Here is a 26,469-nt window from a genome sequence, read left to right on the forward strand (position 1 = left end):
AAAGGTATATAACAATAAAAAACTAGAAAAGAAACGAGGGAAAAAGCTAAAAGGTATGATTTTACTCTTCAAAGTTATGCTTCTATGGACAATGAAATGGGTGCCATTTTGTCAATGCAACCCATTCAGAACAATATTCAAAAAAATATATAAGTATAACAATTATGTCATTTAAATTTATGGTAAGTGATAATTTTGTTGTGATCAGAATAAAAATATTGACGGAAAGCAGATTTAATTAAATATAACATATTTATCAACCCATTCATAAAAAAACGGATTTTTTTTTGTCATTTGAATTTATAATACTTATGTAATAACTTTGTTGTTATCAGAATTAAAAGTATATAAGAGAGGAAAGCAGATTTAATTAAAAAAAAATTCCCGACCATGTCCGATACTAATAGGATCATATGGGCCTCCACAGAGTAGAGGTTTGTATTAACAGATTTTGGTTTTTACGAGAAATGGATGTCAGCCACTTGCACAACCTATTAGGTCCATACCCTGAATCACAACTTAATTAATTAACAATATTATTAAACACTAGATTAAAAAGAAGATATTTATCAACTCTTTAAGAAAAATATTTAAAAAAAAAAAATTTTGTCATTTGAATTTATGGTACTAATGCAATAATTTTGTTGTGATCAGAACAAAAATATATATGGAAAGCTGATTTAATTGAATAGTAGATATAAGAAATTTTTATTTCCTTTGAATTTATGGTAAGTATGTAATAGTTTTGTTGTGATCAGAATAAACATATTAACGGAAAGCAGATTTATTTCAATATAACATATTAATCAGTTTTCCGTAAAAATGTTTAAAACACCGAACTATCTATCCAAAACCAATATGTAAGTACCTAAAGTGTCAATAATTTTCAAATTGGAGATATTATTCGTACATTGTACAGGTTTTTGTTAGAGATACTCATCGAAAAATTCACCAAATCTGGATTTCGGAAAAACCTTTGAACATAGTTGCAAGAAACTAAAATATAACAAAATTATACAAGATTTTCGAAAAAAACTTAATTCGTTTTATGAAAAAATATATTATTTATTTTTTTATATATTTTAAAGTTAACTTTTTCTAACTATAAAAGTATAGTAGGTACCTACCTATTTCATATTTTTCTTGTTTTCATTGTTGAATTTTAATATATTATTATTATGTCATAATTATACCTACATTACAAAATGTAAGTTATTTTGAAATCCTCGCATGATTAAGTAACAAATTAAATAAATGTATACAGTTTTGAATACTTACATTTAAACGAGTCAAAAAATTGATAATTCTGTAGGAGGTCGTCGATGTGAGGGCCAATGGAGTTGTCACGAGGTGAGATGAGAAGTCGTTGTCGTGATTATGAAGGGTGTGAGTTTATTTAAATTCCATAAGTACAGGTGTACAATTGTTACAATAATGTGAATCACAGCACAGAGCGATTTGCTTCGGTCGAAAACTTACAATCGAATAATTCTCTTTTTATCAATCATGACGTACTGATTATTATTTTATCAACTTATAATTATGTGATAATTAGGCTATTAACTAACTAAGTGAGAACAGATATACAAAGATTATTGTCGCGGTCATTGATTTACAAAGTTAGCTATGACTTGATACCTACATGGAAATGCCTATTAATTAGATTTGTAATAATATGTAATATCGCCATATAACTCAACTAGCAGTAATTACGTTATATTGTTATATGATCACAGATTTACAATTGTTAAGAGCTTAATGAAAACAAAATAATAATAAAAATAAAATGACTAAAAATATTATTTAATTAAAACACTTGTATTATTAATATTTCGTAGCACTTTTGAATATGAAATTTTGGTGTGGTTTTCAGCAGTCTAGACGGTCAGGAAAGCGTACACGTCTGCCTGTACGTGTGACGTAATCGTGCTGGCTGATGTTTTCTGGTGCTGGATCGTTCAGTGCCGGTTTCTCCTTTGATGAGTTGTCATCCTCCTCTGCCATTATGTATGCAGGTTTGAGGCGGTCTACAGTGACTGTGGTGTCCTTGCAGTGGCGCACCCAGGATGTATTATTGGGGAAGGGGGCAAGGAGGAGAATGTAAATTAGTCCCATAGGCTCTTTTTCTTCTTCATATAAATATTTTTACATATTTTAACAATACACGGCGATATATTTGTACAGTTTTTCCTAGTTTTTATTAAATTGGAGGCATAGTGGCGGTAACCGTTGAGCGTGTCATCAGCGACTGGTGGATTGGAAGTGAACAGCGACCATGCTGGACATGTGTACCTAGTATGCTAAAAGATTACTAAAATAATATCGGCTGTGCTACCCGCTTGGTCTAGAGCAGTGTTTCCCAAAGTGTGGTACGCGTACCTACCCCCTGGGGTACGGGAAGAGTTTGGTGGGGGTGTGCGCTGCACCGGGTTATGGCTACGCCTGGTGCAACAAGCATTCATACAATATCCATGCTAGAAGGTTTATCGCATGCGGAAGAAGAGCAATTGTTGGAATTATTAGCTTCAGATGGATTCTTGCAAAATAAATATAAGGAGTGTACTTAAACATCATTTAGGTTGCAAATGCAACATGTGTATCCAGTTTTAACAGAGACATTCCTGAAATACATCTTGCCTTTTCCAACTTCATATCTATGTGAAGTTATGTCAGCATTTGTAGACATTACGTAAAAAAAGGAACAGCCTTTTGGGTGTGGAACCGCACCTCAGATTAAAATTAATAACCAATGAATGTTATTTTTTATAGGTAATATAACTTTTATTTATATTTTACTAGCTGACCCGGCGAACTTCGTACCGCCTCAGAATCAATAATCTTGTGTTAACTTATTAGCTGAATTAAAATACTCAAAATGAATTAAGTTCAATAAATGTGCAAAAATCAAATCAAAATGAAATAGATTACATAGTTTTGGTTGGTTCAGATTTCGAAGCATGATAACTACCAAGTTATTCTTCAGTTGTAAATTGTGCGGTGACAAGCCAGGCAGATCCAATAAGTTTAAAAATTCAGTTGGATAGTTGGTTGCTTCTTCTTCGTTTATTATACAGTCGATAGATTTGAAGGAATGCATTGGACCAACGATTTGATTTTGAATTGTGGAGTTTAAGTGATCCACATCTTTGTTCTTTGCCGCAAAAATTGCTCGTTCACTCAACCAATTGTGATTGTTGTGGTTAGCAATGACGTTCGGGAACACTTTGTTGATGAGGTAGTCCTTAGCTGAGACGAAATTTCAAAAATTCGGCGGAAACGAAATCAATCCGTTCGATTCGTTGACAGGAACACGGCAGTTACCGATAGTCAGCAATTGCTTAGAGAAATCGTCGGCAGATGGATCGTTTAGCAATGCAACTCGCATGTTCGTCGTCAGCCGAAGTTTCTTCACATAGCGCCACAGAGTCTATGATTTGAGGCAAGCGTTCATTTCATCGGCAGCGGTCGATCTTGAAATGACTGGTAGTGTTTGGCAGAAATTGCCAGATAGTAGAATCATTGTGCCACCAAAACATCTTGAGTAATTGCGCAGATCTTTCATAGTTCGATTGAGTGCTGCCAATGCGCATTTCTGCGCCATTGTGCATTCATCCCAGGTGATGATTTTACTTGCTACCAAAACTTTGGCCATTGCTAAGCGTTTCGCAATACTGCTTGTCGGTGTTTCATTCATTTGAAGGTTTAACGGCAATTCCAACGCTGAATGAGCCGTTCGGCATCCTTCTAACAACATGGCTGCTATCCCAGAAGAAGCAACTGCTACAGAAATTTCGGATCTCGCACGAACAGTGGCCAAAATCAATGTCATGAGAAATGTCTTCCCAGTTCCACCAGGCGCATCGAGGAAAAATAAACCACTATTTCCATCATCAATTGCCTTCATTAACGTATCGTACACTTCCTTCTGTTTGGGGTTCAACATTGGTACATTCGATCAAACCGATAGGTTCAATGCATCTTGATCATATTCACGTTCACGTTCCAATTCTCGATTAAAAGCACATTCATTCCACGATCAGGCGTTGGCATTCCTAACTTGACTAACAAACTGCCGCACATGAGATAACACATGTCTTCGATCAAAAGCAAAGCCTGGTTATGTATTTCCTCATTCACTTCGAGATCGGGATTCTCTGAACTGACACGAATTCGATGTAAAATAATGTCTTCTGACATGTCATCCTTGTACTTGTTCCACAGCTCAGGTGGAGTTGATGGGACGCATGTCGAAATAATGATAGCAAATAATGTGCGTATCTGACTTGGAGATGCAGAAACAAATGCTTTAGCGATTGTCATGTCCCAATGAGTATCATTTTCAAGCAAATTGAGTTTTTGACATGCAGCCCGAAATGTTGGGCACACTACACCATTGACAGTTCGAAGTGATTCAAATGATGTCGGCCCACGAACATTTACCAGCAACAACCGCAAGTAGAATCATTCGCCATTCTTCGAATGAACTGTGTAAATGCGACCAAGAGCATCAGTAGAATGCACATCCGGATGATCAGGAACCGCATCGCCTTGCTTCCGACGTTGAAATTTCTTCGATGAAGCATTCCAAGTGTAATAACGTGGCATAGAGTGGCATCAAACGGATCGCTTTGGCAAATCGAAAAGAAACTGGTCAATGTTGGTGCTGGAGATATTTCAGCACGTTGAGCAACATTCGATGCGTTGAAATAAACTTGTTGACCATTCTCCAGATGCACCGCCAAATGTACAGCAGTGGGATGACGTTCATGAATGGGGAATGAGAGAATACGCCAAATTGCTTCATTGCAGCTCACATATCGACCAACTTGATAGTGCGTGATTTCATCGTTGGTATTGGGAGTTTGAACGCCAAAAACTACAATATCGCTGCCTTTGGTGACATATTTGCAGATGTATTTGATGGACTTCACTGAATTGCAAAACTCCACGTTGCAATGCGCCTTGAATGTTTTGGAAAAAAGTGGCGAATACGGAACAATCCAAGTGTTGTCGACCACGATATCGTTTCACTTCATTTTCGTTGTGATAGTTCTACCGTTATCATTGGGTGATCGACGCCGATACAGTGGATAACCATCATTGGCAGTGATAGTCTCCGTCGTTAAACTTCGTGGATAACGCTTGGAACACTTGCCGTCGACCATGCACGGTGATTGGGGGTTGATGGCGCCACACTGTCCATGAATCATGTAAGTAATTACAACATCATGCAGGTCTGGATCAGTTTCGGGATCAGGAATCTCGGCACATATGATGTCATCTTTTTGGTCTGGTCGAATTCTTTTGACTCACCAAATAAGAATGTGTGCATGCGGCAAGCTTCGTTTTTGTCATTCAATCGAATACATCCAGCATCGATTATCCCAAAGACGCGATGATTAACAATGTAGTTCATCAACGACAGGGTTTTTTGTTTAAACACACGTGCGGTGATGTCGTGCCGATCACTTGATGTTTGTCTGGGGAGTAGCAGTTGAACAATTTCTATTCATTTCGGATTTCATGTAAAGGTGATGAATAGATCTGGACGACCGTAATGACGAACATATGTCATTGCATCTTGCGCATATTCATGCATATGACGTGGGCTGCCAATGTACATCGCCGATAGAATAGTCAATCGACCAACATTAGCTGCATCTCCTACGGTGCTGATTGCATCGCGTAATTGAATATACTCCTCCGATCGCAGTTTGGCTTGGTTCAACCGAATGAAAGTGAGGCGCTCCGTCTCGATTTTAAGCAATCGACGAAATCGCAATTTAACCATCTGTTGTCCTCGAGACAATCTGAAATACAATAAAATAACGAGTAGGTATCACTTTTTGTAATTTTAGGCGTGTCAGAATGGTAATATAAATAATATCTACGTGTCAAAACATGCCTACGAGCGGTAAAGTACAACACATTTTTGAAGTTATACTTCTTTTAGCGCGTTTGGGAAATCAGATCAGAGTGTATTTTTGGCGTGTGACATGTAACACATAATTTATTTTTTCACACGAAAAAAAACGCACTCGATTGGATTCGAACCACTGATTGTTCGGTTATCAGCCGAAAGCACAACCTTTACGCCACAGTATGATACTTCAATCGTGATGATTATACAGTATAATATTATAGTTTAGAATTGTTCCGTTGCCTAGGCAGTGAATTTATAATTGTCGGCCATTTGCAATTACTTACGTAAACACACTATTTAAACATCATAGTGGCAGTTGTTACTTTAAAAATAAAAACAACGATTAATAATTATATAATTTTGTTAATATAAGTTAAAATTTATAGAAATAAAACAACGGCGCTTCAATAAGCAGCCCGTTTTCTTACGAATGTAATTTAACAAGATAATTAAGAGCTATTTGAAAAATCTAAGTTATCGCAAGTTTTGTTACGCCAAAGTATAACTTCTAACGCGCGTACGTAAGTACACACACCGATTTTTTTTTTAAAGAATGAATATAATATTATTAAGTAGGTATGTTATGTATACATACGCAAACAATATTAATATGTCAATGTAACATTACAATATTACATAACGAAACCAATTAACAATTGTATAACACGAAAAGTTAAACAAGAAAACTTACATCTCGCTCATTTTGAGGTAAAGTACCTATGTTGTATCACTCGATGAATACTTAATATTGAATACAAATACTGTTAAGTTAGTAGAAAAAGCAAATAACTATATTTCAAACTATTGTTTAACAAATTGTCAACTTAAACATTCTTTTATCACTAATGGCTCGATGAAATTGAGCTACTTTACAAGCTGCTTGTAAACTCGCCCAGTGTCATCATCGAACAAGCTAACAAGCAGATTGTAAACAATCTACCGAGAAAAGTTGAAAGCCGGGCTACTTTACACGTTACACGCTGGCGTGTGGGCCGATCTGCGTCTGCGCAGTAGAGCGATAGTGGCGAACCAGCCGGTAAAAAAACGAACTACTCATTACGTCCTGTCAAAATAGTACCAAAAATGACGGTTTCAAATCGCTAGCTTGTAGCTAGCGAATGGAAAGTTTTGTGTGTCATCATCACAATCGCACTAGCTGACTCACCCGCTTTTAAACTCAACGACAAGCAGCTTGTAAAGTAGCTCAATGTCATCGAGCCACAAATTACATTGAGGAAACTTCTAAAAACAATCCCGCGAACACGCTTTGTCAATAGAAATATGACACGAATGATAGCTACTTTGAGCGAATTTGACAATTTTGATTTAACAATGGTCACATTGATATGTAGGTGGATATGCAAGAAGGGCGAATATCGTATATTCGCCCTTACATCATAACACTTACCACTACTTAAGGACATATTTTATTTTAAAAGGCCTAATACTTATGTCACATTCGCCTTTTATTCTTAACACTAAGTGGATATTCGCCCTTCCGATTATCGTTTTTAAGTACTTTCCCGTGGAAATACAAGTTCGCCGTTTTTACATAACAAAGCTAGTGAGGTACATATTGTGTTTTGATTAAAATCTCAATTTCGCCAAAATGGCTGATTCGCCCTTTTTACAAAACAACGACGAATTATGATCATAGACACTAAAACGCTCTTGTCACATATGTGCCCAATCGTCATATAGTCTATTTGAACCTTAATATAAATATTATTGATCTCAGTGTGCGGTATTAGCCTATGGATGTAGTCTTGCATTGTATACTCTAAAAAACTAACGTGACAGTTAATGACGGCGGCCGGTGTTTGCATTTTTCGGTCGTAATGCCGGCGCTCCATTGGCACGCAAGTCAGACGATTTACAGTCTTCGGACTTTTTTTTCGCGTGGAGCACCCCAGGTCTGCGGACTTTTTAATCCGCAGACCAGGCTCGTTGGATTTCAAACATGTTTGATATTTTACTCGCCGAGCCGCTGAAATTCGTACGTTCACCACGCTTTACCGTCACATTATTTATATCTATGCCGACGGACGACAGCGCCATATGTTAGTCTATGAGCGCCATCATTATTTTACTGTCATTCAAAGTGTTCGGACATCGAAAACAACAATGGTAGATCTACGAGTGCATTCGAAAAGTTTCTTGGAAGATTTTATTAGTTGTTTTAAAGACAACCCGTCGTTGTGGAAGACGACCAGCCCACTATACAAGAATCGTGATGCCAAGTCCTTGGCGTATGCGGAACTTTTGGAAATATTAATCAAGGTGGAGCCGCAGGCAACGGTCAACGATGTCAAAAAGAAAATACAGACATTGAGGTCGGGTTACAGAAAGGAGAGAAATAAAGTAAGGACATCATATCGAAGCGGAGCCGGCACAGACGCAGTATATCTACCCAAACTGTGGTACCATAAAAATTTGGAGTTCTTGAACGACCAAATGGAAGGTACGTGGGAATGCTTTAAAGCTATTTATTATACACGTGCAGATTATGAAATTGTCGTAGCTCTGAAAGTGACATCGCATTAGATTAGCTACTATTAAGCAATTAAAACATACAGCTATGAATCATTTCTAGTCACAATAAAATTACTTATTCTTTGCTGAGGTAGGTAAGAAATAATAATATATAGGTACGATCATGGCGATGGAAGCGCGGCTTAAGCGTTGGCTTATTGAGTCGTGGTCGGGTCCCAGGTTCAAATCCTGGGTCTGACAAGTACACATTGAATTTCAATTTGTGTATGAGTCAGAGTATGGACCTAATATGTTGAGCAAGTGGCTGACATCCATTTCTCGTAAAAACAAAATCTGTCAATACAAACCTCCACTCCGTGGAGGTCCATATTATGATCGGACATGGTCGAAAGAAGAAGAAAAGAAATGATCATGAAATCAAAAATCGCTCGAGTTAGGTTCCTTCAGAGACAATCAATAAATCGTCAATCATCAATCAAAATTAATGGTACAGTTTGGTTATGAGGAATAAAGCGGAAAACACATTTTGAAAATACCCGATATACTGGATTACACCAATTATACCAATATAAATAATCATATCAATATTAACCGTATGAAGGAATGGGTACTTAGGGGAGAGATAATAAAAAACAAGTTTGAGTATTATGTTGTATTTTAACAATTTACATTTTGTTTTACAGAATCGAGCTCAATATCCAGCATGGCGGACGATTTGGAAAACATGTCTCCTGATGAGAGTTACTCCAACTCGTTAAACAACGAAGATTGTATTGAGGTAAAACATTTTAACTAAATTGTTACATTGGTTTAATTTATCTATTGCTTATCATACTTTCTTGCCATGTGACAGCCCCGGTAGTATTAAAATATTTTTCAAAATCTCCTCGCGCTTTCTTAGCATTCGCAGTCGAGTTCCGATTAGTCGTTGCTTCCAAAGGCACTAAGGTGTCCTGTGACCTCAGTCCGAGCTCTATTAAACCTGTCTCAGGATTTTCCCTATCAAGGTCATGAGAAGGAGTATAAGAATCTGTTGATTTGCGACGAAGAAAGTTGTGCAGCACACAGCAAGCTAATACAACTGTATTGATATTTTCAATTTTCATGTTTATTGGAGCTTGAAAAATGCGGAATCTAGCAGCTAAAATGCCAAAAACATTTTCTATAATTCGCCTGGCTCTGCATGTCCGATAATTATATATTCTTTTACTGTGATTTAATTGCCTTTGTGAATACGGCTTTAAGAAATCGTTACGTAATGCAAAGGCTTCATCGCCAATATAAACAAATGGCAGTGCATCAGAATTAGCAGTAGGTTTTTTTGGTGCATGTATTTTTAATCTGCCTTCGTCTAAACGTTTGAAAAAATCAGATTTTCTCAGTACGCCTCCATCAGAAATACGTCCATTTGTTCCAACATCAACATAAATAAATTCATAATTAGCATTTGCAATCGCCATCAAAATAATGCTGTGGAAATGTTTGTAATTATAAAAGTGGGAGCCGGCGCCTGCAGGTGGCACGATTGCAATTTGTTTCCCATCAACTGCGCCCAGGCAATTTGGAAATTGCCATTTACTATTAAATTCTTCTGCAATCGTCTCCATTTCTTCGTGCGTATCAGGGAACTGCAACAAAAAATAATCAATATTTTATTTACAGATAGAATATTCGCCTTCAACATCAACGTTGTCGACTACTCCAAGGTCAAATCTCAATAGAGCACCAGAACCCCCATCGTTCAAACGAAAAAAATCGAATGATAGCGCCAACAAAGTGTTAGAATTAATCACCGACAAACTAAGCAAGTGACACGAGCAGAAACGCCGACCTTAAGTTAGTGTTTGTGGCAGAGTATGGTTTAACGACATAACTATACAAATCTAGCCTTGTAGTCAATTCTACTTCTCAATAGCCTTGCGACAACCTCACGACACGGTTCAGACAGGATATATAAGTCCCATGGTTCTAAACTATGGAAGAAGCAGGGAAGAAATGGTCGAAAGAGACCATGAACACGTAACCAGTAGCGTAATCGTTTAGTAATAGGAAGTAAAATGTATGTTGTTAACCTTTTCTTTGTAAATGTAATAAAATTTTACGTAAAAAATTTCGCCTCCGAAAATCGAGACTGCTAAAGTGTAATTGGAACGCTGTGACCACAGGCTTCGAAATGTCACATCGCGTAGATTCAGCGCGATGTATTTTGGAAATAATTTCCGGGAAATCTCCATTAAACTTAGAAAATAAGTTATGGGAGAGATTGTTTACGTAAAATTTAGCAAGTACATGCTTCAATAACTTTTATAGCAATAATGGAAGTGTATGAAAATTGGAAAAGAAAATTGAATATTTATAAATTTATATACTGTATAATTATGAAAAAGGAATTTTAATACTAATTTTATCAATACAAGATAGAAGCTAACTACCGTTATAAAAATACTGTAAACGCGTACCTATACTTATAGACGCGTAATTATAATTATAGATTTTATTAATGCTATAACTCGCTGACTATAATGAATATTGTAAAAGTAACAATTGGAAAAACTTAAGATTCTGGTATAGATGGGTTTCTACCCATAAACAATAATAAACCTTAATCGCATCCTAAGTAATAAAAGAATCAAGAATCACAACTAAAAATACGAATTATCACACAACCTTGAACTTTAAAGAGAATCTATTTCAGGCAAAATCACGGCCTAGCTGTGCTGGCCCTGGCTAAAAAAAATAAAGACAACGGAGAACCAGTATAAAACACCAACGTCTCGGTACATTTTTCTACAATAATGGAACCGCTTACTTTTACCCACTATATATATTTTGGGGAATATATATTCGCACAATTGAATAGGTAGACTGTTTTCACAAAGCGCTGACAACATTTAAAAAGATGTTCGTCACATCGGAAATGGATAATATTCACAAATCAACTACAACTGTCAAAAGTGATCGATTTGCACTAAGGAAAAAGTAGGTAATCTTTACGACGTATCAATATAAATACTATTGTAACTAATTAATCGTAAAAGAACACAAACACTTAGAAATTTAGGTTTAATGATTTAAAACTATATTTTGGCAAAATATAAGGATGTAGGTGTTAGGTACCTACTTTCAGATTCAAATAATACTATAAGTAACTACCTATTTAAAAAGTAACGTTAATTAAAACTTAGGTAATTGTGCTGCAGATGCCGTCATGAGCTTTTATGATTTTTTTTTTACGAAAACAGTGTTTATTCCATGTAGACAATTATAATAAATAGGTACCCTTTTCTGTCGGCGCATAGGTTTTTCAATCCAATAATAAATTGTTAATTTAAAATTTGAAATGCTCATACATTTTGATGCATCATTATCACAAACTAATAGGCTATCCATGGAATTGGCAAAACCGAATGGTTTATGACGGTCTCACCTTACGCCGGAACCGTTTATTGCCGCAATAAAACTTGTCGAGTGTTCACTGACTTGTCTTCGGCTTTGTATACTCGGTTGCCGCGGTGTTATATTATGCTCACAGTATGCTGCATTCAAATAATGGTGTTTGTATATGCACGTCTATGTAAAACAAGTATTCCTTATATTAAAACAGAAACATATTTTTTCTCTATGGTCAGTTTTTGATGTCTATGTGCACTTAACTGTCAAACAAACGATATTTTTTCACACTTTGCCGCTAGGTAGCCCTAGTAGTCCACATATTTTGAACTCGCTATTCAACGACATGATGTCATTGTCGCTATTACATAATTTTATATTATTTCTTTTATTTTTCGATTAATACTATGTACATTATGGCCGGATAATCCGAATGCCGAATAAACGTTATTAAAAATAAATATAATCATTACAATATAAACAAATGAAAGGAAATGGTTACCTATCGTGATAGTATGCCTACCTACCCTATAATTATTATGCATAAATCGATTCCAGCATGATGTGAATTGTGTTGTTAAAAATATTGTATTATATTTATTTGATTTTCATGAATCTGCGCTAGATTAGCTTCATCTACGAAAGCAAAGTTTAGTACCTATAAATAAAGCATTCATGATTGAATAAAATGAAGCACCAATTATAGGATCAATTGTAAAATAGATAATACCATTAGACAATAATCAAAATAATTCACTGAATCATAATGAAATACGGAAGAAAACAGGTACCTAGGTATGACAATTATCAACAAACGCGGGCTGTCAGTTGATCTGTCAAACATCGACTCTGACAAATTTAGCAATCGGTTCGCTCAACTTATGGTAGAGGGGCATTCGGTGTACGGATTCGGCGAGATGCTTATATACAAAATTTGGATGAACGCAATTATACGGGCGTATTATATACCTGGCGTAAAATCGCATTCGAAAATTTTGGATGAACACCCTGTAAGATTATATTTGGTACCTACCTAATATTAGGTTGGGGTAGGTTAGGTTTTTTTTTAGAATTATTAATAACCATACCTATCCTTGCTTTTTCGTACAAGGTGGTTGTTAGTAATTTTGAACAATCACAACTAGGTGGTGTTATATAGTAGTTGTAGATGTACATCAAAATAATATATGAACCCTATTTATATTACTGCGTTAAACATTAATTATATTGACACATAAGCATCATTTTTGCGATTGCCTTCTAATAAATTGTATTGCCGCAACAATTATTAGTTTGACATTTGTGAATTTCTCCATTTTCTTTGTGCGAAACAATTTTAGAAAATGTGTCCAGTTGTCAAAATTGAGTGAATTTATATTTACAATGAGTGATTTATGATTTTTGTTTTGTGAAACAAACTATTGTATGTGATTTCATCTATTTATTTGTGAAATCATTTAGTATATGTGAAAACTACTTTCCAAATGTTTTATTTTTTTTTGTGAATTTTGATTATTGCAATGTGCGATTAATTCCCACCCATTTTTTTTTGATGCCGAAATACAAAACGGCGATAAAAAGATGGCAACACTGCTAGGAACGGAAATCTTGTATTTTCAACTGGCAACAATGCTATCGATCTGTCTGACATGCTGAAGACATGTGCGTTTCAATTTTTTACGAATCAATTCTCAAAATTGATATCAAGCTGCGTGTCTGACGTGAAAACACCATAGCTTTAAAGAACTCAAAGAACATTCAATCATCCTGGACAACTGCACTAATTACCTGAAGCAAGAAAAATCAATTCAAGTTGCCTCGGCATTTCAGGTTAGTTTTCCAAAAAATAAATCATACTCTAAATTTAATAATATGTCATGCACGTAATTATTTATACCAGTCAGTTGAACGACAATAATTGGATTTAAATTAAATTTAAAGGATTAACATTTTAAGTATTTTGAGCAATGGAACTACCTAGTTGTAAATATATTTAAAATTTCAATTAGGTGCCTTAAAAGAACCAAGTTAAATGTAGGGCCTAACCATTGCCGACTCAAGTAGAAAGCCGATACATTCACAACGACTGGTCTTACTTTTTCCGCCCCTCCCGTTGTTGTCGATGGATGATCTGTCACTGCCCGTCATTATTCCATAGAGTGCTCATGGTGACGCGTCTGTCGTGTTAAGACAGGGAATGGTTTGATTTGGATAGATAAGTTAAATGATAAATAATACACTAGCATTAACACACCTTCTACAAATGTAATGCTATGCTAATCAATGCTACATATTTTTTGGAAATCGATATTACCACCGGTTTTTGTGTGAAGGACTAGTCTGACTTTTGACAGCTGATAAATAACAGGAATGTATATTATTTATTGAATAACACTGATAGTTAATATATATATATGATTTGAGAGTGTATTATAATTCAATTTGAAACGAGAAAGGGCGAATCAATATGTCAAGCAATCTGGGATATGATTTTGACAGATAAAAAGTGGCTTGTGCAAAAAGTTATGCTCAGGCTTTATTAATCTAAAGATGGCAGTGGCCTATCTATAATATCGCTGTTACGGCCATTATGCTTTTAATAGCTACTGTGTGTTGATACTGTTGACCGTTATTTCGTGACTGCAGAAGCCGTATTCGACATTTTGACAGTTCTACTATAAACTTAGTTATTTCATCACCGTCAAAGTATTTGATTGGTTTTTTAAGATAATTGCCGTCATATGTTATGTTTGTATTGAAGCAAATTATAATTACTTTTCATCATTACCAATAATTACTTCACTTTGGCTAATTTATGCACAGTGGTATGCACGGTGGCCGCGCGGCTTAAGCGTTGGACTATAACGCCGTGGGCCACAGATTCGAATCCTGGGTCTGGCAAGTACCTACACATATTGTATTTCAATCTGTGTATGAGTCAGAGTATGGACCTATTAGGTTGAGCAAGTGGCTGATATTCATTTCTCGTAAAAAAAACAAAATCTGTTAAAACAAACTACTTTGTGGAGGCCCATATGTTCCTATTAGGAGTAGTCAAAAATTATAACCTCAAAATTTCCGTATGGATGTATTTATTTTATAAGTCGGTGACGTCCCGTGGGGGTAGATAGATTGAGCGTCGCTTGGGGGCGGCAGTTACTCGAAGGGTGGCAAATCGAGGAGAATCATTAGGTGTATAATAAATAGAAATAGCTATCTAAACTTAGTAATAACGGAAATATCTTTCCATTAAAAAAATCAGCTCTATGGTTGGAAAAACAAATGTATTAATTAACATATATTATAAGGTTTAATATGACTGTTTTTTTGTCGGGTTTGCGATGTCTAGTTTACTTCCATTGTCCTTAGAGGTCACGTCCTTGATGACCAGCAATTTGAAGTCTGTATCATTCAACCTGAATCAAACAAACGAAATGGGACCGTTTGGTTTGGGACCGTTTGGTAAATGTCCACGGAAACGCTTTTCTGATGACTAATTAGTGTTGCCAATACTTAAAATTAATATATAACATATTAGTCTCTAAAACAGAAACATATTTATTGAAACGTCAACTTGTTATGAAATTCTAACCTCCTATTGTCGTCTACAATAATACAAATTCGTATTCATTCATTTTAACTGTACAAAATATAAAGAATGCTTCGTGAATAGGTAGCCATTTAGTTAATTTATAAGATTTATAGGTATGGTAAGTTTTTAAAAATTACTTTTGATAAGAGCTTTTTATAATTGACCACTTGTTCATGTCGACAGTATGATTTTGTGACCACATAGATGACAATCGAACATATTAAATTGATAAAATTTGTTAGGTAATATAAAGATCATTCCGGGTTGATTTATTAACACAGTTTGAAAAATGAAAATAAATTCTTGGTCTGACATAATAATTATAGTAATGATATTAAATCGAACTCTTTGCATAGAAAATATGTGCTGGATTTTGAGATAATAATACCAAAAGCGGCGTCATGTTCACGTATTGTTACTTATGAATAATATGTATTGATTATTAATCTATAATAGGTATACATAATTCAAGTGAACTCCTATGGTGTAAGTGTCTAACATATTAATATGAACACCTCACGATATATATCAATGCCGAATAATGCTTATCAACACTTTGACAGATTGCCATTAGTCTATGGATCGTCCGAATCGGTTTGACGTTTCATGTCAAACCATTTCTGATGGTCCGAGAACGGTTTGATTTTCAATGATACACTGAATCAAACGTCAAATCTCAAACCATTTCCGGTCAACTTTCTACTCATACAATTTGTATGTATATTGTCTATGGTTTAATTTGATTTGTTTCGTTCAGGTTGAAAGATACGAACCTGCAGCCCGAATTCGTAACTATCGACTCGTGTGGTCGAAAACTGTGTGGTATGACAAGTTAGTATCGCCCGTTTCATACCGTATACGATAACTATTTTTGAAGCCACTCGCTACGGACTATTTTAACTCGCGAGTGACCAGTTGGCAACATCGCCAAAACCGAGAAAATCGATGTCTATGGTACGAGATGAAACGTCAAAAATTAAATGTTAAACGAAATCATTATTTTTGTTGGTTATGTTTGTGTATAATTCTTATAATATTCGATTGATTTAGTATAATATGATATATATATATATATATATGTACGTAGAATATAACCTTACATAAATGCGAAACCATATAATATTATTACACTGTGAAACAAGATTTAACAAAATAAACACAGTGTCTTCAATAACATTTATTTTTATGTAGGTACCGTAAAACACCCTAACTTCGCCCGGTTTTTTTAACAGAAAGTCGTTTTGCCACCATAATATCTACCAATATGAAGTCTTATAGATTTTATGTAATGCACATGATAGTGTTTAATTTTATTTATATTGAAGTAATACCCTTTTCATACTAAATAATACAATAAATCACTATATTTTATATAGACGAAGTTACGGCACGATTCCCTAACTATGCCTAATGTGTCTTAGTAGGTACACTAAAAAAATATTGTCTATGGATACTCACGAAATCTATTAAAAAATAGGCTTAAGCAAATTCAGGTCTAGAAGACAATTTGCTAGGTGCTAGAGACAATTTGACATATTTTAAAGAAATATCTACGTTGGCGAAGATAGGAATCACTTCAATGACTGTTTTATACAACCTACCAATTTACGCTAGGGCTGCCAAAACCCAAAGCATTATAGTATCATTGTTATGTGTTGATTTACATAGTAAATTTTTAATAAAGGAAATATGAGAAAAATTGCTAACTGGTGTTTCAAAGTGATGAATTGTTTTTAGTCTAAAAACCATTAAAAAAAAACACATTTATTTCAAGAAAATCGTTTTTTGTGACAACCCTAAAGCCAGGGGAAGTGTAGGAACAAGTAGTTCACAAAACATAGCCTTACATTGCATACTCAAATAATTGATGTTTTATTATAAATATCGGAAATCGCACGTCACATTTGGCAAGCAGACTACATCACTATATTATATTAAAAATATGAAGAACCTACCTTTACAAGATTCGTAGAAATCAGCAAAAGTTCAGAGGTATTCCGAAAAAATCTCTTCAAACCGGACTCGAAAAAACGGTACCAACACAAACACGGCGAAAATAATGGCGGTTTGAAAATTGTGTGGTGACAGGACGAATATTATCTTTAAAATCGCCCTAGTGGCTTAAAGTGGTGCGATAGTAAAAACATGAGTTTTTAGTGTTTTATTGATTTAGGTGAAGTTAGGGACACTTGGCGAAGTTAGGGGGTTTTACGGTATTTATTCATTATAAACCATTAAAAACATTAACATAATTAATTGAACTCAAGATAACAGAGTATTAAGTAACATTGTGAATAGGTAATATAATAATTCGGCATCTTTATTGTTTATAAATTGGTAATTGCCGTGTTCTTTCCGTCAGCGAACTCATTCATTTTGTCGTTTTGATTTTCAAGGTCACTGTCACATACGAAACGAAATATCAAAATAAACATGGAAATCGGGAAATAGGTACATGAATTCACGTGATCAAGTGATTCAAGTGATCTTAATTGAAATCAGGTAGGTAAGGTTATGTCCGTCTCAACATTATACCTACCTACGACTTTTTAATTCTCCATGGATATAATATTATAAACGTCATAATGTGTCAAAATATAACATACAACTTCTATGTCTTTGATTAATTTTAAGCTATACAACCATATTCATTTTTTCGCATTGTAAACTCTTCACGCTTGTAGGTAGGTAGTAACATTAAACTTACGATAATATACCTATATGGCGTGAGAATTCGTAAACTATATCTCACAAGCTCTTTGTTTAACCGAAAATTACGTATAAATAGTGCATCACTGAGTGAAAAAGCATTTTGACATAAGTTAACATAATTATTTGATCTGTTTCGCGGATGATTACGTGATCCTAAAAGTGAAGCAAAAGTAACTATTTATGGGATTGACATATTTTACAATAATTGGGTGAATGATACAAATCTATAGCAATGCTTTGGCGAAATATAAAACAATAATATGTAGGTAATTATTCTCGCGAGCCCAATAATAAAATACTATCTTTTCGCAGCCTAACCTTTCACTTTTATTTGACAGGGCAAAACTAAACTGCGTTATCGGCGCGAGACATTAGTGTGCATGCTCACAGACTCAACTCGTATGGGGGACTAAGGTCACGAGTGCCCTTTGGTATGGGCAATAATGTCGACACGGATTATGACTAATTCAGGTAGTGATAAGTTTCAACATGCCATGTTTCGATAACCTACGTCACGTTCGCGAATAACTACGATGTTTCACACGAGTCGTTAGTTACAGAATCGACCTGCTGGCGTGTGCAGATTTTCGAGTTATAGGTAGGTACATTTATACCTAATTTAAAATGTATCCAAATATTTTTGCCAGTCACTCGCGAGTTTTGGAAGTCGTCAGGTGTATTTTTAAATGTACATATCTGAAACCGTGGTCTCGCAATATTGTCTTTACACCACATGCAATAATGTTAATCCTTTAAATTTAATTTAAATCCAATTATTGAAGTAGAGATGGCATTTAAATTAGATTTAGTGGTATATATTTTGTTAGTAATGTATCTATACAACACATTTCTTAGATATTTTAGTCATGAAAGGAAGATATAAAATACTGTATATAAATGGGACCGCATTTTGGCTGTGCCTAGGGGCGGAATTTTGTCTAGGGACGTCACTGGTCTAAGTACATGATGAGCATAGCGTGCAATTTATTATAAGTAGAAAACCATGATATCAATGACTGTTTACAATGTTAACATTATTAGTTCTGACAAATAACTGCATAAATGAAAATATCACAGAATCTTTAGGTGGGTAATGTAATGACCCTTAATAATTAATTGTAAGACGGCATTCAAACTAATAAAATAGGTAGTTAATGTTAAAGTTGATTACTTTCAAGTTAGAGATATTAATTTTTATTAAGAAAGGAGAAATAAGAAAAGAAGAATGTTTAAGAATTCACTAAATGAAAGGGAACACACAATAGAAGGTTATGCAGTCTTAACCCGTAATAATAAAATGTTGTGGAGATAATTGCAAAAAAGTGTCATATCCATATAATCAACAAGAGAATTGATATATTATGTCACCGCCATCTTTAGATTAATAAAGCCTGAGCATAACTTTTTCCACAAGCAACGAGTGGTCCACTTTTCAGCCGTCATAATCAAATCCCAGATTGCTTGACATATTGGTTCGCCCTTTTAGTTTCAAATTGAATTATAAAAAATTCTTAAATCAAATATTTATTAACTATCAGTGTTATTAATAAATAATATACATTCCTTTTATTCATCAGCTGTCAGACTAGTCCTTCACACAAAAACCGGTTGTAATATCGATTCCCAAAAATATGTAGTATTGATCTATGCATTATATTTGTAGAATGTGTGTTAATGCTAGTGTATTATTTATCATGTAACTTATCTATTCAAATCAAACCATTCCCTGTGTGAACACGACAGACGCGTCAGTATGAGCATTCTATAGATTTATAGAACAATGACAGGTAATGACAGTTCATACATAGACAACAACGGGAGGCGCGGAAAAAGTTGGACCAGTCGTTGTGAATGTATCAGCTTTCTTCTTAAGTCGGCAATGGTCATGTACAATTACTTATTTTAGATTTTGACAAATTTGTAGTTACTACCTACTTTTTTAATAATTTATAGGTATGACTGCTTTTCTGTTATTTGCTATATTTTAGATTAATTTTAATAAATTGTCATACAATATTATGTTGTTGAAGATCACAAGTAATTCATTTTATTTTATTATTGTAAACGGATTCTAAATAATATAATTAGGAAAAATTTTAATTAAATAATTAATTGATATTCATGAAAAAAAATGTAGATAGTACCATAAAAAAATCGCCAAAAGTACTAAAATTACGATACTTTTGTACTATAAACTGGTGCTAAGTAATTACCTTGGTACCTACATTATTTTCATAAGTGAATAAAAGTTATCAGGCCGAGAAAAAAAGTACCACGTAGCTCGAAACAGGTCAACAAATTTAATATTTCATTTGATTTAAAATTGAATTCCTTGAATTCGCTGGTAACCATTTTTGGTTGAAAGATGTACTTTCCTAAGCAAGAAAAGTATTGTAATTCCTCAAATTCTCTGCTTTTTTGTTTGAAACATAAAAAAAAAATATTTCCAACAGATGAAAACCCGTAGGTACTACAATAATTTTAATGCTGCCGAAACATTTCGGTGATAAAAATATGGCAACCCTGTTAGAACTGAAATTTTGTATTTTCAGCTGGCAACAATACCATAGATTGGTGTGACATTTTGGAGACAATAATGATGCGTGTCACATTTTTACGAATTTATACGCAAAATGCGTATCATACTGGAACCCAATGATGCGGATCTGACGTAACAACACACCATTGCTTTGAAGAACTCTAGGAACCTTCAAACATCTCGGACAACTGCACTAATTACGCGAAGCAAGAAAAATCAATGACAGTTGCCTATGTATTTCAGGTCAGTTTTTCAAAAATAAATCATATAAATATGTCACGTTCGTATTTTATACCGACAAGTTTTAAAACTGTCGACGGAAAATTATTAGATTTAGATAAGCATAAAGGACTCAACTGACAATTTTAAGTATTTTGAGTTATGAATGGGAACTATAATCAAAATATTCCAAATTTATGTTAGAAAATGTTCCTGAATGACAAATATTTCAGCAATACACTGGTGTAGGTATGTATTTGGTTTTTTTTTTTAAATTTGTTTCCCTGTTCTTATTTTTTTCTAAATCTATAAAAATATAAAATAAATTGTCAAATTGTTAAGTCGTATTTCTGTCATAAATTGATTTTTTATTACTTATCCTTTTATTTAAATGTCATAAGTATTTTAAGAATCTTGAATAATTAATAGTTTAGTATTCTGAATATATAAAAAAAAAATTAGTTTACATGGATAACATATTACTTAAAATCCTCTAATTTTTCTTAAACATACTGTAGGTAATTATTATCATATCTGTACTATATTTTGGTCCACGGTGGTTGTTTCAAGTGAACTCTTGTAGCCATGACAAGACGTCATGACCTAGATCAGGGGTCGGCAGTTTGTCAAGTGAGAAGAGCCAAATTGACAGGGAAACTGGATAACAAAGGTTGCAGAGAGCCGCATATGTAATATACATTAATGTATATGGATATGGATTTTTAGGGGGGGAAAAGTTAAGGATTTTTAATTAAAAAAATTAATCAGAACGGCGTCCATTTGGTTCATAGATGAAAATGTTTGTTCGCATATATATGTAGAGCCAACGATTGTGAGAATACCAAAAGATAGTTTCTTTTAACTCGTCATATTTTCAGACAAACTATTCCATGTATCATATGTTATTGTTTCTAATTTAGGCAGTAATCTGTTGTTTTATAGCTGTCCACTTGTGCTGAGAAATCAAAACTCATAAGTTATAAGGCTGCTTGAGATGAGGTGAAATTGGAGTTTATGTCAGAAGAGCTGCAAACGTCTATGCAAAGAGCCGCTTCTGCCGACCCCAGACCTAGATGAATAAGTGTAGGTATACTTTAATTAAAAATGCCTCGTAATATGAGTAACAACATTTACATGGAAGCAATGCTATCATGAATGACAGTGCCTTTAAGTACACCGCGTATAAAGCGGAAAAAATATGTGGCTAAATATAAATCTCTCATTAATGTGTATGCATTAGAGATGGGAAAACTTGTCGATTTTGAAGACTAAGTATACTTACTACCAGTATAAAAAAATACTTAGTATTTAAACTTGTTCCAAAATACTTACTAGTATTTGGAATACTATATAGAGCGTTTGGCGTGCGTATGCGACAAAAATTTAATACTCAACTGAAACCAAAACCAACTCTATATTAGTATTTGAAATATCGGCTTCAATAGAATCGCTAAAAATACTATCGTTAGAAATGTCCCATTTATTATAAAATTTTAAACATTTTTTAAATATGTTTTTATGTTAAGTTATAATATTCTTGTTACCATAAAATGAATAACAATGATTTTTTTTATTGTAAACTGCGTCACCTTAGTCAACTCACAATATTTCCGAGGGAATAGTATGCTGCTACAAAAAATGTATGACTTATTTGTTCATACATAAGATGATGTCATTCGCATACATAGACTAATAAATTAAAATATAATTGTATTCAAGTGCAACCTCGCTCGCCCGCATTTAATGTCAATAGTATTGAAAGTCTACCAACTAGCGAGCGACTCACGATGATATCATCACAAGTTTTTTGGAATAAGTTTATCGGGCCACACGTACTGGGTATGGGTAGTTTCATCTGATACTTGAGTACACAAATTGTTGACAGTATTTCCAACTCACCTCTAGTATGCATTGTCAATCGTATAAATAATCGACGAATAATATCCATACAGCATAAAGTAAAGCTGCCTCACTTCAACTGATACAGGGCGAAAATCATGGCCCCACATCCTGAAGCGGGCCCCCAGGCCAAGATGTTTGGTGGGCCCCTTACCTATCGCTAAAGTTAAGGGTAGTATGATGTCTTACACTTCTTCTTCGATGGCGCTACAGCGCAAATCGAGCCCTGGCCTCCACCGCCGTCCTTCAGCCGGAACGGTCCTCCGCACGTCTTTTCCAGTTCATGATTTTTAGCAGCTGGTTGGCATCTTTTGTAATGTTGTCACCCCATCGTGTGCGTGGCTTTCCCACTGACCTTTTCCTCCTGGGTTTCCTTCGAGGAACTTCTTCGGTATCCGTGAGTCAGGCATGCGCTGGACATGGCCTACCCAGTTTAGCCTCTGGAGTTTTATGAAGGCGGAGAGTTTTGAATCTTGGTATAAGCGGTATAGTTCCGTGTTGTACCTAATTCTCCACTCCCCACCATCATTTATGGGTCCGTATATCCGCTTCAGGATCTTTCTCTCAAACCAGTCCACCATTTCAGCTGCTTTCACATTTAGCGTGATGTCTTACACTAGTGTTTCCTAAATGGTATTCCGCAGAGCTCCAAAGCATATTAATACTTTGGACGCTAAAGACGCACTTGGCGCGTAATGTCCGATCGATATACGTGCATTTTAAAGGTAGTAATTAAAAAATCATTATCTATTCAGCGGCGAATGAGTAAAGCGCTTATAGCAACCCCTTTTTGTGGTAGCTAAGTAACATGCGACTCTGCCATTTTGGATAAATAGCTATCAGAAAATACACTAAAGATAATTATAAAATAACATTCTACACGTGAATTTTCTTCTAATTATATCAATCATCATATTACATAAACATCAAATTGCATCGCACAACCTCATATTTTCTAATAAACAATTATAAAAAAAAATTCTATACGACTTTTTTTACGATTAGAGCAAATTTGTGGTGTATGTTTTTCTCTTACTTAACTTTTCGACCCTCTACGCCGGACCCTCCTTAAGCTCATGCCCCAAGGCTTGAGCCCTGTCAGCCCCCCTTTGTGGGGCTATGGCGGAGATACTATTACAAGACCCACTGTCAAACCGGCTTCCGACGAACGAATTATAGATATCCTTACATTAGTAACATCCGAAAACAGTGGACTAATACCCAAGACATATTTCAACATTCGAAACATATCGTGTAAAAATAGTAGTGTTATACGAAGTTTACCGTTAAACGTTGGGCCAAGATCCCTTACAGATGATTTTCACAAGAGAACTCTGCCATTATGGAGTATATCCCCAATACATATCATCATCAGCTGGGGTCAATCCACTGCTGGATGAAGGCCTCCCCAAGTTTCTTTCAACTCTCTCGGTCCTGTGTCGTTTGCTGCCACGTATTTCCGCCAAACTTTATTAGTTCGTCAATCCAGCGGCTTTTTGGGCGACCTTGTGGCCGTTTCGTGCCCCTTGGGTAACATTGGATGACGGCATTTGTCCAGCGGCCGTCCTTTCGATGAGCAATGTGCCCCGCCCATCTCCATTTTAGCTGTTTGGCAACGTCTTTTACATCGCGCACCCCTGTCTGCTTCCTAACCCATTCGTTTCTCATACGGTCCTTTCGCGTAATGCCCAACATACACCTCTCCATGCCTCGCTGTTCGACTCTTAGCCTTTGGACATCTCTCGTGTTGAGGGTCCACGTCTCGCAGCCATACGTGAGCACGGGCAGCACACATTGGTTGAACACCCTACGCTTAAGACCCAATATATATAAATTTAGATAATATGAAACTGACTATAAGAGTAAAACCTGAAATTCTATTGAAAACGTAAAATTGGTTGAGGTTTTTTTTAAAGCTGGTGATCATACTATCATGCGATGTTAACATATCATCTGAATACAATTTAATCATTTATTTTATATTAAGCCTACACAGATGAATCTTTTTTCAACGTCCCTAATAAGACCCTGTCTCGTTGTAGATTTCAACACAGCGATCTTTCACTGAGCGTCCCAATTCGGATGGTAGCCGACAACCTACGACTGATGGAAAACAAGATGGGGTAATAATTCAGAATTAACTATAGAACAAAGAAATAAGTATACATGAGGGAATCTCGGAAGCCTATATTCCAAAAGAGGCTGCAATCTATTTCAGAGAAGGAATGTTTTTTTAAAGAAATTTTATATGCAGTATCTATAATGATATCTTTGAATAATCTAGTATAACATAAATATATTCATAATGATGTAAAGCAAAATCGTCAAACGCAACGCTTTTAGCATTTTAAATCTGTAGTGTAAAATATATAAGAAAACAGACACCAGCGATAGATTAGATAGACGACAGATTTGTTCTTGTATGTACAAACATTCACATAACTCAAAATCACATAAAACGGCACACTTGAGGTACAGTGTGATGGGATGTGTTTTTATATTCATGCAAAAAATTAGACAAGCTACAGGAAAACTAAAATACTCATACTGGTAAAAGATCTCATAAATGCGATATAGGTTTTTAAGATGCACACGGACATAAAATGAAACCATAAGTCACACAAAGTGACAAATAAATTGATAGAGTTTCTACTACAGCTGTAAAACGCTCACCCGTCTAAAATAACACAAAATGGCGTATGTTGCTAAAAAACCTTATAAATGTGGGGTTTGTTCTTTCACCTGTAAAACGGCTATCAGTCTAATACAACACAAAATGACGCATGCTGGTGAACAATCTTATAAGTGTGAGGTTTGTTCTTTCACCTGTGAAACGATTACCAGTCTAAATATACACAAAGAGACGCACACTGGTGAAAACATATATAAATGTAAGGTTTGTTCTTTCACCTGTAAAACGCTTACCAGTCTAAAACAACACAAAATGACGCATACTGGTATAATCTCTTATAAATGCGGTGCTTGTTCTTTTGCATGTAAAACGTTTTCCAGACTAAAACAGCATAAATTGACGCATACTGATGAAAAACCATATAAATGCGGTGTCTGTTCGTTTAAATGTAAAACGTCTATCCGTTTAAAACAGCACAAAATGACGCATACTGCCGATAAACCGTATAAATGCGGAGCCTGTTCTTTTACATGTAGAACGCCGATCAGTCTTATACAACACAAAATGACGCATACCGTGGAAAAACCATATAAATGCGACGCTTCTTCTTTTACATGTATTACGTCTACCAGTCTAAAACAGCACAAAATTACACATTCTGCCGAAAAACCATATAAATGCGGCGCTTGTTCTTTTACATGCAATACGTCTATTAATCTTATACAACACAAAATGACGCATACCGTTGAAAAACCATATAAATGCAGTGCTTGTTCTTTTACGTGTAATACGTCTACCAGTCTAAAAAATCACAAAATGACGCATACCGTTGAAAAACCATATGAATGCGATGCTTGTTCTTTTAAATGCAATACGTCTACCAGTCTAAAAAATCACAAAATGACGCATACTAGCGAAAAACCATATAAATGTAGTGCTTGTTCTTTTACATGTAATACGTCTACCAGTCTAAAACAGCACAAAATGACACATTCTGCTGAAAAACCATATGAATGCGGCGCTTGTTCTTTTACATGCAATACGTCTACCAGTTTAAAAAATCACAAAAT

The 26,469-nt window shown here is 35.0% G+C and overlaps 1 protein-coding gene across 2 annotated transcripts in view; it reads right to left on the reverse strand.

Annotated features, from left to right (window-relative positions):
- Positions 1–9,056: 9,056 nt before the first annotated feature.
- LOC147077025 (uncharacterized) overlaps positions 9,057–26,469 on the reverse strand; it is a 208,717-nt gene continuing 191,304 nt past the window's right edge. For both annotated transcript variants that reach the window (XM_085940647.1, XM_085940646.1), the window contains one exon: positions 9,057–10,044. In XM_085940647.1, the coding sequence (XP_085796773.1) occupies positions 9,232–10,044 (813 nt within the window). In that variant the 3' untranslated portion in view covers positions 9,057–9,231. The remainder of the gene's footprint in view (positions 10,045–26,469) is intronic.

This window comes from Rhyacophila brunnea, unplaced genomic scaffold (genome assembly GCF_057557595.1).
Source record: "Rhyacophila brunnea isolate RB1 unplaced genomic scaffold, BYU_Rbru_1.0 scaffold_13, whole genome shotgun sequence".
Taxonomy (NCBI): Eukaryota; Metazoa; Arthropoda; class Insecta; order Trichoptera; family Rhyacophilidae; genus Rhyacophila; species Rhyacophila brunnea.